The sequence below is a fragment of the Scyliorhinus torazame genome, chromosome 13 (assembly GCF_047496885.1).
Source record: "Scyliorhinus torazame isolate Kashiwa2021f chromosome 13, sScyTor2.1, whole genome shotgun sequence".
Lineage (NCBI taxonomy): Eukaryota > Metazoa > Chordata > Chondrichthyes > Carcharhiniformes > Scyliorhinidae > Scyliorhinus > Scyliorhinus torazame.
The window spans coordinates 5074964-5094360 of NC_092719.1; the positions used below are offsets into that span (position 1 = coordinate 5074964).

General features: G+C 44.9%; 1 protein-coding gene across 4 annotated transcripts in view; it reads left to right on the plus strand.

The window, feature by feature from the left end:
- Positions 1-18739, plus strand: part of LOC140387814 (protein FAM107B-like) — a 192811-nt gene extending 174072 nt beyond the window's left edge. For all 4 annotated transcript variants that reach the window (XM_072470958.1, XM_072470961.1, XM_072470960.1 and 1 more), the window contains 3 exons: positions 2880-3063; positions 8238-8388; positions 11893-18739. In XM_072470958.1, coding sequence (XP_072327059.1) covers positions 2880-3063; positions 8238-8388; positions 11893-12009 — 452 coding nt within the window. In that variant the 3' untranslated portion in view covers positions 12010-18739. The remainder of the gene's footprint in view (positions 1-2879; positions 3064-8237; positions 8389-11892) is intronic.
- The last annotated feature ends 658 nt before the right edge of the window (positions 18740-19397 follow it).

Here is a 19397-nt window from a genome sequence, read left to right on the forward strand (position 1 = left end):
TGGCTGGACCAGCATTTATTGCCCATCCCTAATTGCCTGTGAGAAGGTGGTGCTGAGCTGCCTTCTTGAACCGCTGCAGTCCCTGAGGTGTAGGTACACCCACAGTGCTGTTAGGGAGAGGGTTTCAGGGTTTTGACCCAGCGAGTGTGAAGGAACAGGAGTGATATATTTGTAAGTAGGGATGGTGTGTCACTTGGAGGAGAAACACCAGGTGGTGGTGACCCCCTGCATCTGTTGCCCTTGTGCACCGAGATGGTAGTGGGTTTGGAAGGTGCTGCAGTGCATCTGGTAGATGGTAGACACAGCTGCTACTGTGCGTGGGTGGATGGAATGAATGTTGAAGGTGGCGGATGGGGTGACTATCAAGCGGGCCGCTTTGTCCTGGATGGTGTTGAGCTTCTTGAGCGTTGTTGGAGCTGCAATCAACCAGGCAATTGAAGAGTTTGCCATCAAACGCCTGGCATTACAGACGATGAAGAAGCTTTGGGGAGTTAGGAAAGGGACAACAGGATTCTGAGCCTCTGACCGGCTCGGGCCACTGTGTGTATATGGCTGGTTTACGGTAACCCCCAGGATTTTGAGAGTGTGGGATTCTGAAATGGTGTTAGGGTTAGCAGGGGTAGGAGGTTCGGCTTGGGTCAGGTGTAGGAGTGGTGTAGTGGGTCCCCTGGGGGGATGTGTGTGCGCGGGGTGTCCCGTGCCGAGCTCGGTTTGCTTCTTTATATCCTAGGGTTAGCGTTTAAGGAGTTAGAAGTGATTTTCTTCCTCTAACTCTTTCGGAGTAACTATCTGGGTAAAACTGGCTGAACCATCTGTAGTTAGTGATTTAAATTGCTTCTAGCCAGGGTGGTTCCCTGCCCAGCACCATTGTCCAGAGGGAGTTAGCACTTCTGGGCAATTGCCGGGTAAACCCTTAAGTGGGAACTTCCTGGAGGGATTCCCCAGGGCATCTCTGAGGTATCCCGTACAAGCAACACTGGGGAACCAGGAAGTTATGGACCATTAATAACTTGTAATCAGATCTCATCCTTTGAACTATATCTTACAAGAACTTTGGGCCAATCTTGTAAATGAATGGATTTTAATGAGTTAAAATTACACCCTATAATAACATATTTTAATAAATCCACAGGTCATACAGGAATAAGTTTTCTTCATAAAAAAGGTAGTTGAATTATGCTGGGAGGAGAATTGTTTCTGGTCCCTGGAGTTGCCCTGGTCTCGTTTATTTTTCTTTTACAAAGTTCTTTACTTTGGAGTAAAGCCTTTTCTATTCCTCCTTCCTCCGACATTGTTCATTCTCATTTCAAATTTTACTCCAAAGTAATTCATTACAACAGATAAATTCTCAATGCCAGCCCAACACAATTTAGCCCAAATGACTGACTTCCACAAGTGTCTGGTGCAGATTTCCAATTGCAAACACATCCATGGATATCTAAATTGCAATTCAGAAAAACGCCACTCGTGACCCTGGTTGACCTCACATTGAACCTGTGTGCACATATTTTCTCCTGGCTGATTAGAAGTTGCTGCAGAAGTTGGGACTTGAGCCTAGAGTGTTTGAGAAATGTTATAATCAATTACTCCACAAGTTTTGAAGACAGAAAGTTAATTTGTGGTACAAGCCTTAAAGACTTGCATTTATTGAGCACCTTGCATGATCTCAGAACATCTCAAAGTGCTTTACAGCCAGTGAGGTAAGTGTTGAAGGATAGTCATCGATGAAATGTGGGAATGCAGCAATCGATTAGGGCACAGCGCAACTTCCTGCAAATATCAAAGTGACAAAATCTGTTTTTCTGATGTTAATTGAAGGAAAAGTATTGGCCCGAGGGTAACTCCCCTACTCTTCTAACATGGGATCTTCCCATCTATCCAAGAGGGCCAACGGAGCCCTGTCTCACCTGAAAGACAATTCTGCAAAGTGCTTCATTCAGTACTGCACTGGAGAATCGGCCTGGGCTTTGTGCCCAAGCCCCTGGAACGAGATTTGAATCCATAGCCGACTGATTCAGAGGCAAGAGTGCTAACCATTGAGCCAAAACTGAAACTCGTCCAGGCAACCTAATGCTCATAAAAACATCAGAAAGAGGACCAGGGGTAGGCTTTTTGACTCCTTTGAGGCTGCTCCACCATTCAATAGGATCATGGCTGATCTGATTGTAGCCATCTTCCTGCCTGCCCACATGACCCTTGTCTTCCTTGTTGATCAGAAGTTGTGCATCTCAAGCCTCATTTAATCCAGTTCATATCCCACATGTAGGTTGCAGTATCTGGGCACGATTTGCATAGGAATCAGTGGCTGAATGGAAGAATGCCACGTTACATAGGTGAGATAAGGGGATATTGACTTTCCAGTGGTGTACTCACCACCAATAACAACAAACAGTGCTGGTAACGGAATGCGTTGGGTGGATGGGGGGGGGGGGGGGGGGGTGCTATTGGAAATAACTATTTTCATTTATTGTTTATCCGCATATTTTCCAATTTTGCTTATGTCTGAATCTGTCTCTGTATCTCCCTTTCGTTAGGAGGCACAACCACTTAACCCAGACAAGTCAACTTCCAATCACCTCCCGCCCAGCAGGTAGCTTTCCATTTGGAGACACTCTGGTTTGGAACCGAGTAGCACGGAGGCATTTTAACCTCCATTTTCACATTGCACAAAGGAAATGGGCCTTCAGGGCTTAGTTACCCGCAATGGCATATTTTTCCAATAAACTACTTAACAATGGTGTTAAAATAGAAGTCAAAGGAATTTTATGTAAATTTATCAGCTGGAGGAAACAAAATTGCCATGTGCTGTGAGCCATTCAAATATAGTAAAATCACCTCAGAATTATTCACGTTTGAATCAATTTTTATTTGGATTACAGAAAGTGGAAAGCTGGAGTTGGAAGCTGAGGTGCAGGATTTTCGGGAAGGCACAATGGCTGAACCAGACTATATCGATGACGAAGACGGTGCAGAACTCATTAAGCCAAAGAAGCTCAACAATCCAGTAAAAACATCTAAAAATCACCAGGACCTGCACAGAGAGCTGATAATAAACCAGAAAAGGTAGATCAAAATTGGAATTGTACCATAACTCAAATTCCCTCCCTCAGCCTTGCGCCCTCGACCTCCTTTGTGATGCTCCTTAAGACACTGGGCAGGACGATCCGGTCCCACCAAAGGCACACGCCCCGCGGGGGGGGGTTCCCCGATGGCAGGGCGGGCACCCCATTCAAAACGGCGTAGACATTGGCGGGACCGGGAGACACCGTCTTCGAAGGATAGGCTGGATAATACCACCCTACGTTAAAGGTGCTATATAAATGCAAGTTGTTGTAATGTCCATCTCTCCATTTATCTCATTGGTATGTGCCAGTGGCTCGGAAATGTACACACTTCCTACCTACAAGCCATTCCTGTCACGTGAAAGGGAATTCTTCCTGGTTTGGGAGAGGCTCCAGGAACAGTGCAAACCAACCCGCTCTGAAACCTGATCTAGACGGTGATTGAAAGCATTAGAGAAGCCATCCTAATTGCCCAGTGTGGAACTGACGCAGAAAAACCACTTGGCTCCAGGACTTATTCATTCATCGGGCTGAACAAGCCTCAGCAAAATGAGACTCTGGAATTGAAAAATAAATGAAGCAAACTTCCTAAGTTGGTGAATCCTGATTTTGTTACTGCAAAGATGGGTGGAATTTACCATTTTAATATTGCAAATTTGTTCCAGTTGAATTGTTCAACTATTGTGCACATCAGCAAATATCTTTTCTCATTTGCTAATCTAAGTATAGAGCAGCAGAGTTTGGACTGTGTGAACTATTACACTGTCCTGTTTCAACTTGATTAGACCAATGTGGAAGAGTGAGTGTGGTGCCAGCTTGTGATTCAGACGCAACTTACCTCATCATCTGGCAAAGTCAGACGCTTCTGCCCAGGTGCCAGGAAAAGGCTGTCTGCTTCCAGATGCAAGTTCCAGCTTGTTCCACTGCTTCTCCTGTCTCCCTCTTTTCCAGAGGGAGCTGCCAGCTGGGATTTATCAGCAACTTGTGATCTACCTGTTTGTTCCTGTGACCCCAGCTGGGGTATCACTGCTGGAGTCTGAGTCCTCCCATGGGCCATTGCTCTGTTCAATAGCACCTTCACAGCAGATGGCCAAGTACCACTCCCATGTTCCTCTGAAGCCTGTCTCCAAATGCATCCATTGTTACCTGATAGCCAGAACTGGTTTCAATCCTCTTGAGGGGGTCAGAGAGGAACCTTCCCACATATTATTCCTATTTTGGGATTTTCCTTAGTTTTGTTGGCGTTCCCATCAAGGACATCCCCTCCTGAGTCTGCTGGGAGGCCGCCTGGGTTTAACTGGCTGTGGGCTGTCCCGATTTAGGTATGCCTGCGGGGCCGTGCAGTCACCCTTAATTGGCCACTTAAGCAATACGACATGGTGGCAGGGAGAGGCGAGGCTCCCCTCTTGGCAATGGTCTAGGAAACTTCAACCTAAAGAAATGAGTTACACTTAATTTCTATGGAGACGAGTTTAACTTAAAGGTCATTCTAGTTTTAAAATGGACGGGTGTTAAGTATCGCTTGGCTGAAACACAGCAGTGAACCTCCTGTGGAAGTGGATCGCGCCCTGTTCCTGATCTCACTTAATTTTACCCTGATTGATTTAGTGGAAGGTTTGACCAATGGTCACTCAATCTTCCCTCTGGGGTTTCCCCCTCGAATCTCAGTCCAGGCAACAATGACAAAGAACAATCCAATAATTTTTATGGTTACAATGCACACATCTTGAATTTTTAATATTTTATTGAAAGGCCCCGGTATTAAGTCAATTTTTAAAAAATAAACTGAATTCAGACAAGTTTTTTTTTGAAAGCTGCACCGTATCGAAGATGGATGTCAGATCCAGATGAACCCATTTCCAAAGCGTCACAGCTTATCGTCGAAGTGATTCAATGAGGGCCATTTGTGTCTCACAAGAACTATTATTCAGAATTACCTCCCCCACCACCCCAATCACAGTTGGGAATAGAAGCAAATGTTTTCCTCAAATTTGTACCCCAAGGGGAATGAGACAGAGATGATTTGATTGGCAGGTTGACTGGTAAATCGCTCAGTGACAGACGAAACCTGAGACTGTGCGCTCCCACTGGCTGGGACCAGAGAGACAGGATGAAGGGAAAGACTGAGAACATGCAGCGAGCAGGCAGCCCACAAGGGGCAGGAAGCTGCTGATCTGCGACTCCACAGCTGGAAGTTAAAATGCACCATGTCAGAGTTACTGTTAGAAGTCAGCTGAATCAGAAAGTAAAGCAAGTAAATCAGCTCGTCTAGGGGCCAGGCCACAGGGCTTATTGCTGATGCCAGAAATGAGGGTGAGGAAGTTAAGTGCGATTAGATTTGACCATTTCCCCCGGGCATTGTCCATGTGGAGTTTGCATATTCTCCCCGTGTCCGCGTGGGTTTCACCCCCACAACCCAAAAAGGGCAGCACGGTAGCACAGTGGCTAGCACAGTTGCTTCACTGCTCCAGGGTCCCAGGTTCGATTCCCGGCTTGGGTCACTGTCTGTGCGGAGTCTGCACGTTCTTCCCGTGTTGGTGTGGGTTTCCTCCGGGTGCTCCGGTTTCCTCCCACAGTCCAAAGATTGGGTGGATTGGCCATGCGAAATTGCCCTTAGGTTAGGTGGGGTTATTGGTTTACGGGGATAGGGTGGAGGTGTGGGCTTAAGTGGGCTGCTCTTTCCAAGAGCTGGTGCAGACTCGATGGGGCGAATAGCCTCCTTCTGCACTGTAAATTCTATGTGTCTATGTGCAGGGTAGGCGGACTGGCCACGTTGAATTGCCCCTTAATTGGAAAAAAGAATTATACTCTAAATTTATTTTTAAAAAGATTTGACTATATACGGTAGCTCACTTGCTACCCGGAAATGAAGCAGAATAGTTTATTTCGAGCATCATGCTGCTAAATGTTTCTCATTCCACTACTGGAAGGACTGGTGAGGTCAGGAAAGTGTCAATATCCAAATCAAAGTGCCAGGAGTTTCCATTGTTACATTCTTGGGCTACACTATTGTATCATTCGATATTGGACAGTATGGGCCAGACTGCAAGACATTTCGATCACTTACAGGAGGGTCCTGCACCACCTGTACCCAAGGGAATATCTAAGGTGGACCTGAAACTTGTAAGGTGATGGGAGTGAATTTCCTGGGATTTGATTTGATTTGATTTATTGTCACATGTACCTAAGTACAGTGGAACGTATTTTTCTGCGGCCAAGGGAACGGACAAAATACGTATATAGTAGGCAAAAAAAGAATAATCGACAGAGTACCTTGACAAATGGTACAACGACAAACAGTGATTGGTTACAGTGCAGAACAAGGGGCCAAACAAAGCAAATACATGAGCAAGAGCAGCATAGGGCATCGTGAATAGTGTTCTTACAGGGAACAGATCAGTCCGCGGGGGAGTCGTTGAGGAGTCTTGTAGCTGTGGGAAAGAAGCTGTTCCTGTGTCTGGATGTGCGGTCTTCACACTTCTGCACCCTGTGCTTGATGGAAGCGTCTGGAAGAGGGCAAAGCCTGTGTGGGAGGGGTCTCTGACAATGCTGTCTGCCGTCCTGAGGCAGCGGGAGGTGTAGGCAGAATCAATGGGATGTTTATTCATTCGCTGTAAGAGGGGTATATGCACAAGTTTAGAAGGGCGAAGTCTTGAGGAGACTTGAGTCAGTTATCCCATGGGTTTTATAGCAGAGGGGAGATTTTAGCTGCTTTAATAATGGCCGTATTTTAGTTGAGACACAGGGAAATCAGTGCCCGTAACTTTGCTAAGTATAGATCCCTTACAGCATCAATAAATAAACCAACCCCCATAAATGAAGGGTCAGATTTACTGCTGTAAACACTGGGAATTAGCTTTCTTACCTTAGAAATTGTGCCACAGAAAGAGACCATTCAGCCCATCATAACTGTGGTAATAATTCTGAAATTTGAATTAAAATGGTAAGTGTATAAAAGTAGCTCCAATTTTGGAGCTCGTGCCATTTCGAGCAGTGAGCGGAGTTTAATACTGTAAACATCAGGACCCAGCGCATGGATGGCAGCCTCCCAGAATCTGAATGCAAGCAATGTCTACGCAAGACAGCTTCATCAATTAATTAAATCATCAATAAACAAGTGGTTTTATGAGACACCACTTGAGAGGGACAATACATTTACTGCATCCTGGACAGATATATGAAAAATATAACTGTTCAGTAAAGATAAAGCATTTTATAATTTGAGACAAATAGATTTGAGTTGTGTAATTAAAATTCTGCTGACGGGCAACATTTATTGAGCAATAGTATGTTTTGTTAAAAATGTGTTTAAGTACATTGTTGTAAAATCATTGGACTGTGGGAGGAAACCGGAGTCCCGAGAGGAAACTCACGCAGACACAGGGAGAACGTGCAGACTCTGCACAGACAGTGACCCGGGAATCGAACCTGGGACCCTGGAGCTGTGAAGCAACCCTGCTAACCGTAGAAAACAAAACTAATACTTTTAACGTACTGTAAACATAACAACTAGAATACGAGAGCTAATACAAAACATGACTATCCATGATGACTCCTCACCCAGACTCCTCTAGGTTGCAGTGTCATGTGGTGCAGTTCTACTGCCACCTGCTGGTCGGAGATCTAACATATTAACATACAGAATTGCTTATGCAAATCATTACAATTGTGATTCCATTTCTATTTACATGGGGTGCAATCAAATTATGAACCATCATCTATTCCAGGGAGGTGGCATGATGGCCCAGGCTAGCACATCAAAGCTTAAATTCACTTCAGCAACCATCGCCTGCCAGGCTTTTATAATCATATAAACCAGATATCATTCATAAGGAATTGTGTATACACATTATGGGTTCATTTATTTAAGCTATGTACATGAGAGCAGATATACGTGGGTAGAAAGCTTGAAGACATTAGCAGCAGAGCTGTCTGTGTGTGCTTTGCTCAAAGGTAAAAATGAAACTAAAACTAGATTGCATGACACACTTCCCTCCTAGTGATGTCATGCTGCTATCCCTTACAAGCATATTGCAACACAGCCACCATCATGTAACCTCAAACCAAGTGTGGCCCTAACTGCCGGCCTGTAATCCACACAGCACATTTCCAGTAATTGTTACTAATTTCTTTGCACCACAGCTGTTAACTTGTGGAATTTTGTTTTATTTTCAGGGGCATTGCTCCTCAAAACAAACCAGAGTTGCAACGAGTGATGGAGCAGAGAAAAAGAGATCAAGTCGTTAAACAGAAGAAAGAGGAAGAAGCTCTGAAAAAATCCGACTTGGAGCAAGAGTTAATGAAACGTCAACAGCGGCTCGACCAGGTGCGAATGTTGGCAAAATAATAATTAAAAGCTTAATAGACAGCACCACCTTAATGATACAAAGCCCACATTAAGATCAGCGATGTCCTATGGAAAATATCCTATCACAATATCCCACTCCAAACTTAATTACTTAATTACTGTTGTATCAGCGCCAAAGAGCCAAACGCAGCTCATGATGGCTCTTCCTGTATCTGTATTCCGACAGAATGTTGAAGTGGAACAAGACAGATTTCCCATGTATTTTCAGGATGGGAAGACAGAATGAATCACTTTCTCTTGAACCTTTATTCAGTTCAAATCCATCCTGCATTTGCCAGGCCAAGTGGAAAGTATTACTTAATTATTTGCTTTCCTCGTTGCAACCAGAGGCGTCGTTTGTCTTTTTACGATGGCAAAATGACGTCCATTGTAGGAATAGACCACTTCCTGCCAAGAATGGCTTCCAAACAGCTGTACGTTTCCACAATTAAAAACAAATGCAGATTATTTTCGAAACACAAGCATTGCTGTCAAACCAGCGGCGAAATCTACATTGGTAAGATGAGTGGACCTTGTAAAAGCCAAATCGTAGTGGGCAGAAATTTTGAGATTAGCGCTGATGAAAATGTAATTAATTTGTGAAATTAATCCAGGGCTGAGATGCAGAAGGATAATAATAATAATAATTGCTTATTGTCACCAGTAGGCTTCAATGAAGTTACTGTGAAAAGCCCCTAGTCGCCACATTCCGGCGCCTGTTCGGGGAGGCCGGTACGGGAATTGAACCTGCGCTGCTGGCCTTGTTCTGCTTTACAAGCCAGCTGTGCTAAAAGGATCTGGGGGTCTTAGTCCATGAAACACAAAGCGTCAGTCTGCGGGTACAGCAAGTAATTAGGAAAGCTGATAGAATGCTAGCGTTTATTACAAGGGGAATTGAATACAAAAGTAGAGAGGTTATCCTTCTGTTATATGGGACATCGGTGAGACCACACCGGGAGTATTGAGTAAAGTATTGGTCTCCTTATTTAAGGAGAGATGTAAATCCATTAAAAGCAGTTCAGAGAAAGTTTACTAGAATAATACCAGGAATGGGTGGGTTATGAGGATGCGTTGGAGAGCTTAAACTTGTATCCACCAGAGCTTAGAAGAGTAAGAGACGACTTGGCTGAAACCTTTCAGCTCCTGAGGAGCATTGACAGGGCGGATGAGGAGAGAATGTTTCCTCTTGTGGGAGATTCTAGAACAAGGGACCACTATTTTAAAATAAGGCATCGCCCTTTTAAGATGAGGATTTTTGTTTTCCCTCCGAGGGTCATGCGACTTTGGAATTCTCTTCCTCGAAAGGTGGCGGAGTCTTTGAATATCTTTAGGGCAGAAGTGGACAGATTCTTGATGAGCAAGGGGGTGAAAGGTTACTGGGGGTAGACAGGAATGTGAATTTGAGGTCACATCAGATCAGCCACGATCTTATTGAGTGACGAAGTAGAATCGAGGGGCTGAATGGCCCACTCCTGCTCCGAATTCACATATATGTAAAACCACTTTAACTTTTCTTTAAATCAGTTTGAAAGGAAAATCGGGAATGTGGTGAATATGGAATAAAATCTGCAAAATCTGGCAGTTTAGGCAGAGCTGGAAGAGTAAGTTAGGCTAATGGTTCTTTTTTGGATCCTTCATGAGAACTGGGAATGAAAAGACCCATCAGAATTATTAACCTATCACTTCCATGAGATATTAGCCCGTTGCAATGTTTAGGTTTTTGAATCACTACGGTGCAGAAGGAAGCCATTCGGCCCATCGTGGCTGCACAACCCGCTCTCAAAAAACTCCCTACCTAGGCCCACAACTCACCAGTAACCGCCCCCAACCTTTTAGACAGTAAGGGGCAATTTATCATGGCCAATCCACCTAACCTGCACATCTTTGGACTGTGGGAGGAAACCGGAGAACCCGGAGGAAACCCACGCTGACACGGGGAGAACGTGCAAACTCCGCACAGACACCCGAGGCCGGAATTGAAGCCGGGTCCCTGGTGCTGTGAGGCAGCAGTGCTAACCATTGTGCCACTGTGCCTCCCATTAAGCTATGATCCCTCTGATGTGCAATTGAAACCTCATTGAGAACGTTGCTGAGAATGACCGACGACCCTTTGAAATCTCTAATTCTGGTCTCAGCCACATCATCAATTTGAACCATTCCTCCAATGGCGACCTTGCCTGGGCCCTAAGCTCTGGAATTCCTTCCCTAAACCACGCAACCTCTCTACCCCTTTCTCCTCTTCATGATGCTCCTTAAATCCTACTTCCTTGGCCAAGCTTTTAGTCACCTGTCCTTAATATCTCCATATGTGGATTGGTATCAAAGGTTTGGGCGAAAATGCACCTGCATTGCTTTAAGATACCAGACCAGGCACCAACATTTGTTAGGATACTGGACAGGAACCCAAAACAATTGTGTTTAAATGTGTAAAACCGTGAGGAAAGGAGACATCACCCCAGGAGTGATGACTCTGACCACTAGGTATCTTTTATGATACAAACTTTAATTTGAACACAGAATTGGCCATATTAACATAAGAGAAATAGCTTTACAATTATCAGTTCAGTAGTTCTGAAACCAAAGGAAAAAATGAACTTGCGATCTATACTATACCTGCTACTAACTCCAATTAAGCAAGCCAATACAGTTCAAATGCCACTTATAAATAAAGTTAACAAACAGATTACTTGCCCAGCTGTGTGGAGACTTTTGGAGAGAATTCCTTTCAAAAGCAGATCCAGTACACTTATGTTGATCAGAGCAGCATTTTGCTAAACTGCTGTTCAACTTAAAACCCTATATCAGACTGCAAAACTACAGACAGACCTAGCTCCCCCCATCTGTATCTCACCACGTTCCATGACCTGCTTAGCTAAGACTAAACACCACTTTCTCATAAATCATCTACACTCCAGGGAATCTCCAGCAATCAAATCATGATCTCATTATCCTTCTAAGTAAATGGTTAGAAACCATGGTTACCTCACTTTTTATGATTTCTTAATTACAGCTTTAGCAGACACAGGGTCTGGATACCTTGACCTGGGTTATTTAATAATATTACTGCAACAAATATATACCTTAACTCAGGCTTTGAAAGACATTATTGCTACAGATATTAAAAACAATGGGCGGGATTCTTCGCCGGCGGGATGCTCCGTTTTGCCAGCAGCCGGAGGGTTTTCCGACGGCGTGGGGCTGCCCCCACAATTGGATACCCCATTTAGCGGCCGGTGTAATGGAGCACCCCACCGGCGGGGTGAGGCAGAAATGTGGCACGCCATGATATATACACCAATGTCTACATTCATCACAATCGGGATATGTAACTATATTAAAGATGTGTTATAAATGAAAGTTGTTGTTGAAAAAGCTTTCAGAAGAACCACTAAATTTGCAGGAGTTCTGATAAGAGTTCTGCTTCAGAGGTCTCGGTGCGATGTGGACTGTAGCTATGTGACTGACTGTTTAATGTGATTTTAGATTGAACAGGAGAAGCTGGAGGCTGAAGGGAAGCAGGAGAATGCACCGGAATTTGTCAAGATGAAAGGTAACCTGAGGAGAACCAAACACGAGAGCGGAGATGTGCAGGTCTCTTAGAGAAGGACATTGCGCGCAGAACTCTGGAGTCTGTCGAGTGGTTTCAGTTTCTTCAGGCACGGGAAATCAGCACTGTGAATACAGCTTAGCAACAAACACAAGCGGCACAAGAGCTTTTTGGCAAGCAGCTCGCTCCCTTTGTCACAGCATACTGTCCACCCTGTACACCGCAAGGGCTCATTTTGTGCAGGACAACTTCAGAGCTTCAGAGATGACCGACAGTGACCGGCGGGGACTCCCAAATCGGATTTGACCTGAGTGGGATTCTAGAGCAACGGCAGACGGTTTTCTTCATTCTGAGAATATGATCTGATCTCTTTTGTTTTTTAAAAAACTGTCACTCGCAGTAAAGGATGAAATGTTGATACCGGGTTCACTGTGGACAAGTCATTTGACACACTCATTAGCATCTAGAATCAGCCAAATCTATTGCAGGCACCAAGACGACTGTTGAGGTTAATGGAGGTGATGCCGGTGAAATTGGACTTTGTCAATACCACAAAAGGGGTGATAATGTATCAGCTGAGCGGCGCCTCACCTGAAATCATTGACTGAAGAGAATATCTGACAAGGTGCAAAACCTGCTCCCAATCTGCTTTTGCAGATCTGTGATGTCACCAAAGTCAAATTTCCCCTTTTTATTTGTGCTCTGCAGCACATAGATGTTCATTTGTCCACTGAAATAAATGGGTTATTGGCTCTATCCAAATAGTGGACAGAAGAATATCATGTGAGTGCGAGTGAAGCTCTGCTCTGTTAATATCAGCTCTAGCCATTTCTAAGCTATGGTTAGACAGCAATGGGGGCCAGGGGGATGGGGGGGGGGGTAATGTTCCACATATTATTGGCTAACAATGCCAGTCTTCACTGGCACCCACTCTGCTCAGGGTCCAGTCCTCTGTTAACCAGTGCGTCCTTTCGAAATTTGGACCCGGTGGATTGGTCCTTGGCACTGTTAATGAACCGAACAATAGACAAGAATAAGTATTGTGCGATTTCTTTCTTCATGAAATATCTTTCATGAAATATCTGAAACTAATTTCCCGTTTCCAAAATTTTCATAAGATTTCGATTTTCTTTTTTAATATTAGGTTTGCAATGTGGTGTAACAAATTCTATGAAATTTGTAATGATTTTAGCAGGCTGGTGTGCAGGGCAAGGCAAGTTTTGTCCCAACTTGTTCACTTGCATATTCCTGTGTTAGAGCCATTGGTGCAGTTTGAAACTGCACTGATGCTGTTATAGTGGAAATTAACAGAGCGACATGTCATTTTATGACATCTATTTGGATGTAACTCATTAATGAGCATTTTCTTATTTTATGGCAAAATTTTTAGCGGCAGAAATCTGTGTAAGGGTGTTTTTTTTAAACCAGCAAAAAATAATAGCCTTCTGAAGGAAATTGATCAATGTCCATCTTTAGATTGGATTTGGTCAATATGGAAGATCGCTTGTTGCGATCCAAATGCCGCTGTCACTTTGTTGATTAATTCTATGTGTTCATATATTATATCTCAGAACTTAGTACTAATGTCTTGCATAAAGCATGAATCACACCTTAAGGTGCCCAGAGCAGAACAGATGTGTCATGTTTTTCTGATTGGGTCAAGGAATCCAGCGTCTGACCAGAACATATTTCCAACCCTTTGGGCTGAATTTCCAATCCCAAAGTGTGGCACATTCCCGGATCCCGCCCACCTCATCAATGATGCAATGCAATTCTCAAAGCAACAGCCATTAATTGCCCCCAAGGCAAGTTTGGCACCAAATTAGTGTGTGGGCGGGCGACGGACGCTGGGCACAGAGCGATAGTCTAAAAGGCAAACAGCAGCTATGACTAGACTTGCCATTGCCTTAACAAATGGATGAGCAGAGGACCAGCTGTGGTTTGGACAGCTGCCTCCAGACAACCCCACATTTTCTGATGCCTCCTTTGAGCTCCTGATTGAGACTGGCAGGCAGGAGAGCTGTGCTCTTCCTTCCATCTGAGGTGCCCACTGAAGGCCAGCAGCCTCACGTTCCTCGCAAGAGTCCAAACAGTCTCACCTTACAAAATCAAGCCTCACCGCTCATGATGCATTTCTGCGCTACTACTTGAAGAACCAAGTTTCAGTCTTCTCTTTATACTGCAGTTATGAATGCTACAGACTCTGCATTCCGGGGAGCTTTGCTCAAATGTTGAAGATAGCTTGGATCCTCCATGCTGCCCGTTTGTAAATTGCAAACTTTTTTCCTCATCTCCTACCGAGTTCTACAAAAAGGCTCACCAACAATTAATCAGAGGTGTTTATGTTGCCATCTACCTCTCCCTCCCACCCTTCTTTTGATCATCGAATTGCACCAATGAGGTGTCAGGAATCATTGACACCTACCGAGTGTGTGATTGGCCAGTTGCCTGGTAGGAGCCAGCCGCTCCTGAACTCACCCCCATGGGCATTGAAAATTCAGCCCTTTTTACATTTCTCAGACCCTTCTCCACATCTCAGCTCCCTGGAGAAAACACGGCACCCCAAGATTTTGTTCCTTGTCACACGCGTTCGGAATATTGTGCAGGAGATGTAATAGCTGCTACTGTAGTACAGTAACAAACGAAAATCATTTCTAAAGCTTCAAAACAGCAGATTGTTTGATTTTATGGGAGCAAGGCCACTGGTAAAATATAATAAAATTACTTAGCGTTACAACATGAGTTCTCCTAATTATCAAAGTCCTTTAGAGCTTGGACTGGGTTTCTCCTACATAGTAGATGCCAGGAGCTATAGGTTTTTTTTGAAAAATATTTTCATTGAACATTTAAAAAGTTGTACACAAACACAAGAACATTACACAAAAACAATGCAACCCCAAAACTCCCTCCCCCTTCCCCCGAACAGCTGACAGTGACCAGCTCTTTAAAGTACAAAACAAACGGTTGCCATCTTATGTAAAACTTCCCAATCGACCCCCTCAGCGTGGAATTAACTTTCCCCAAATACAAAAATTTCAGGACGGCCCTCAGCCACACGGAGGCACTGGGTGGAGAAGCTGATCCCCACTCCAGCAGAACCCGCCTACGAGCAATCAGAGAGGCGAAGGCTGAAACAGCCATTTCCTGGAGCCCTGAGATTTATTGCTAGTCAGGCACTCTGCTGGCCTCCCCTAAGGTTCCTGGGTCCTGTAGGGTGGATGTACCAGAGCTAAGAGCTGCCAGCTAATCAAAGGTGATTACTGCCATACATCCCAAGGCTAGGATCATCACTGGAACCTCGGAACACAGGTAATTGTGGTGGGCTCAGCCATGCAGGCCCTGTAGAGTGGGTAAGGGGTTGGGAGGAAGTGGGTGAGGGATGGGGATGCGATATAAGGGACAGGACAGTACTTTCCTTTGGGGATAATCCTTGCCACAGGCGATCCGTCCCTTGGGCCCTGGGTGCTTGAGCAGGCGGGACCACCTCCACCAGGCCACCAGGGAATATCAGAGGTCTACCCACAGTGTGTTTCCACCCCCCATTCCACTGGTAGGTGAATACCGCCAGCGGCAGAATAAAACCCTTAAGAGGCCTCTTAAAGGCCTCAGTTGATTTCTGGGCAGGAAGCTGCCCTTAACCCTTCCTGCCCAACAAGCTCACCATCCTGAGCCTTCCCACCCCTTTATAAGCCCTGGGTTGGGGCGGCAGAGGACCGGGGGCATTAAATTCTATCCTCCGTAATTATTATTGTGCAATAGCTCAATTTAAAATCAAACAACATCATTGAGATTTCTCTAACTTTAACTAACTGTTCTCTCTTTCTCCCTCCCTCACTCTCTCTCTACGGGACCAACCACATGCTGCTGTGCGGAGAGACCTGGGTGTGCTAGTGCATGAGTCGCAGAAAGTTGGTTTGCAGGTGCAACAGGTGATTAAGAAGGCGAATGGAGTTTTGTCCTTCATTGCTAGAGGGATGAAGTTTAAGACTAGAGAGGTTATGCTGCAATTGTATAAGGTGTTGGTGAGGCCACACCTGGAGTATTGTGTTCAATTTTGGTTTCCTTACCTGAGAAAGGACGTACTGGCACTGGAGGGTGTGCAGAGGAGATTCAGTAGGTTAATCCCAGAGCTGAAGGGGTTGGATTACGAGGAGGGCTTGAGTAGACTGGGACTGTACTCGTTGGAATTTAGAAGGATGCGGCGTGATCTTATAGAAACATATAAGATTCTGAAGGGAATAGATAGGAAAGATGCGGGCAGGTTGCTTCCACTGGCGGGTGAAAGCAGAACTCATAGAAAGCATAACCTCAAAATAAGGGGAAGTAGATTTAGATCTGAGCTTAGGAGGGACTTCTTCACCCAAAGGGTTGTGAATCTATGGAACTCCCTGCCCAGTGAAGCAGTAGAGACTCCTTCATTAAATGTTTTTAAGATAAAGATTCTCAATGATGACATGTAGCAGACACTGGGCTGGATTCTCTCGTCCTGCCGCCTGTCAATGAGATGTCCCATTGAAGCCAGCCCCTCGGCTGGAGAATTCTGATCTCTGTCTGATGGCTTGGAGGATGCGTCACTGTAATCCAAGTCATCATATATCTCTTGGTATTGGTAAACACAACCAGTGCTCTTCCACAACTGTGATGGGCAAAATCTGGTGTGAAGCAGGATTAAAACTATAGTGTGCAGTCTCCGTCACTCACTGCATCTCTCCAGGCTGAGTATCTGTGTACAGCACCTGACTGCACAAGCTTAAAAGAACTTCAATTACAGAACATGTCTTGGCTCCTGATCACCAAAGGAACATGGGTGGTTTTCATTTTCCAAAAGGAGTGTATTTGATACATTACGTGCTTTGAAACAGAATAAAAACATCCCCTTTTAATTTCAAGCAGTAAAACGTTAAATAATTGCAGTTGTATTGGGTGCTTTACTTACAGTAAAGTCCTGCCTTTTACGACTTCCTTGTTTGTGTCTTCATTTAGCCGCATACGCTAAACACCACATGGCCCATCGCATGAGCGATTGTCCACCTATCCGCATTTCCTTTCCCCACTCTCACCTTTCCCCGAGGAGGCGCAGCCATGGTGGAGCAGCGACCTCGGCGCGTTTTAATAGAGAGATGGCGTCAAAGTCTCTGTGAGCCGATTCCTCCCATTAGTCCTGGCCGTGAACTTTTAATTGTCTTTTGTTTGATTACCTTTCCTCCAGGGGTGTGACAGTGAAAGTTCAGTGACAATGACAGGGGCAGTGCCTGGAACGGTTGCAGGTGAAGGGCAGCCTGAATGGAGAGATTCGCCTTGATGTGTATGAATCTCTCCATCCAGAGTTGCAATAACGGCCCTGTTCAATTTTGAAATGTTCGCCCATTTTGTCTGCCACTTTTGAGGTAATTCATTTTGTTCTTGAATGAGGATTAGCTGTTTTTAAATTGTCAATACCTGTCTTGTCTTGCTCACAGGCTCCCCCTGTCTGTTATAATTTGCTGTACACTGCCTGCACAAACCAATGTTGCCCTGGCATTGCTGGAACCGATCTAGCTAACTCTCATTGAAAAGCTATGTTTGTAGTTCTCGATTTCGGCATTTACAAAATTCCCCGGGAAAGCAACCCCTACGAACGGCAGGACTTTGCTGTATTTAAGTTACAGAAGAGATTTCAGAATTTACCAATACCTCCTCCAGTCACGTGGGCCTTTAACCCCTCGTGAAACAAAACTCAACAATATTATTCCATTGCAATGAGTAGCAAACTACTGGGCAATGTTACATATTACCACAACCAGTAATACAATGCTGTAAAGACTCAGCGGTTTGACAGCATCTGTGGAGAACGAAACGGGTAACAATTTCAGATCAATGCCATTTCATTATAAACACCTGTGCAGAATTTTTTATACTAATAATCTTTGTTATCATAAGTAGGCTTACATTAACACTGCAATGAAGTTACTGTGAAAAGCCCCTAGTCGCCACATTCCGGAACCTGTTCGGGTACACAGAGGGAGAATTCAGAATGTCCAATTCACCTAATAACACGTCTTTTGGGACTTGTGGGTGGAAACCGGAGCGGCCGGAGGAAACCCACGGGGAGAACGTGCAGTCTCCGCGCAGACAGTACTATAGCAGTATTCATCACGTCATCCGTCATTTCCGCGAAGCCCTTTTCAAACCCAGGGTTGAAGAGCCTTGGATGTAATGCCTGGGACTAGGTGAAAGGGCTAGGTAACATTGCATGTACAATGTGCCTTAATTTAATCTTTAATAGCTCTGGTTTACTAAAGCTGTATAAGTCCATAATAAACTCAAGATGGCTTTGAGTTGAGATGCAGCAAATCAATTACCTGTAGCTCAAAGGGATTTGGGAATTTAATCCATCACTGAAATTCGGAGTTAATGTGATTTAAACCAGAATGCCTTGTTCAAAATGTAACAGTAGCTTCAGTTCGTGCAATGATCTATTTGTTGAAAAGTGCGGAATAATGATTGCGTACGCAATGGCCATGTGACAGAATCCTATTCACTGTTCAAGAGGCATCTAGAGTGATCAAACAGATTTGGGGGAAACCCTCATCCTATGCTTTCTGAGTTCCTTTGTGATTGTCTTCATAAAAATGTCACTGATTATTCATTATAAACTTAGGGGTTTGATAAGTTTACTTTCACATTTGTTGTGTGTTGGTTGCTGCTTCACTGATGGTTATAGGTATTATGTGCAAATTAAGAATTGAAAACAGTGAGAACTGAAATAAAGAAAAACATTTGCTTCTTTTTGCATAGAACAAATGAGTGTTTGTGTACCTATTTCAGAGCACATTGATTTCAGCAGTAATGGAAATCATTACAACCTGTAACTCGAGAATCTACTCGCTATCATGCAATTTTGGAGAGGTGATCAAAACGCTCGCGCTGGATCTAACATCCCCCCCGGCATTTACCGGCCTCGCTGAGGAGACCCCAGCCGAATGGCATTCAATACTGGCCCCCACATGAGGACCAGGCGGAACCATACCTGGGAGAGTCGCCCAGGCATTCAGAGCCCTCTGGGCACCATCCTGGGAACACCGCCCGGGTGCCCGAGTGGCACTGGTAGGATGGTACCAGAATCGGGACTGTGGGTGCCCTGCACATATCAGGTGGGGTGCCGGGGGCTCAATGACCCCCTTAGAGATGAGTTGGGGTGTTGCATGGGGCTGGGGATCCGAGGGTTGTATCAGGGGGTCAAAACATCTGGATGCCAGAGCTCCTCAGTGCAGAAAATTACGCTGAGTGGGGCCTTGGTGGGGGGGGGGGGGGGGGGGGGGGGGTCCCGCCGGAGCACTAAAAAAATCCTTTTTGTTTCTTATAGATTTAGAGTATCCAATAATTGGCCAATCCACCCTACCCTGCACATCTTTGGGTTGTGGGGGCGAAACCCACGCAGACATGGGGAGAATGTGCAAAC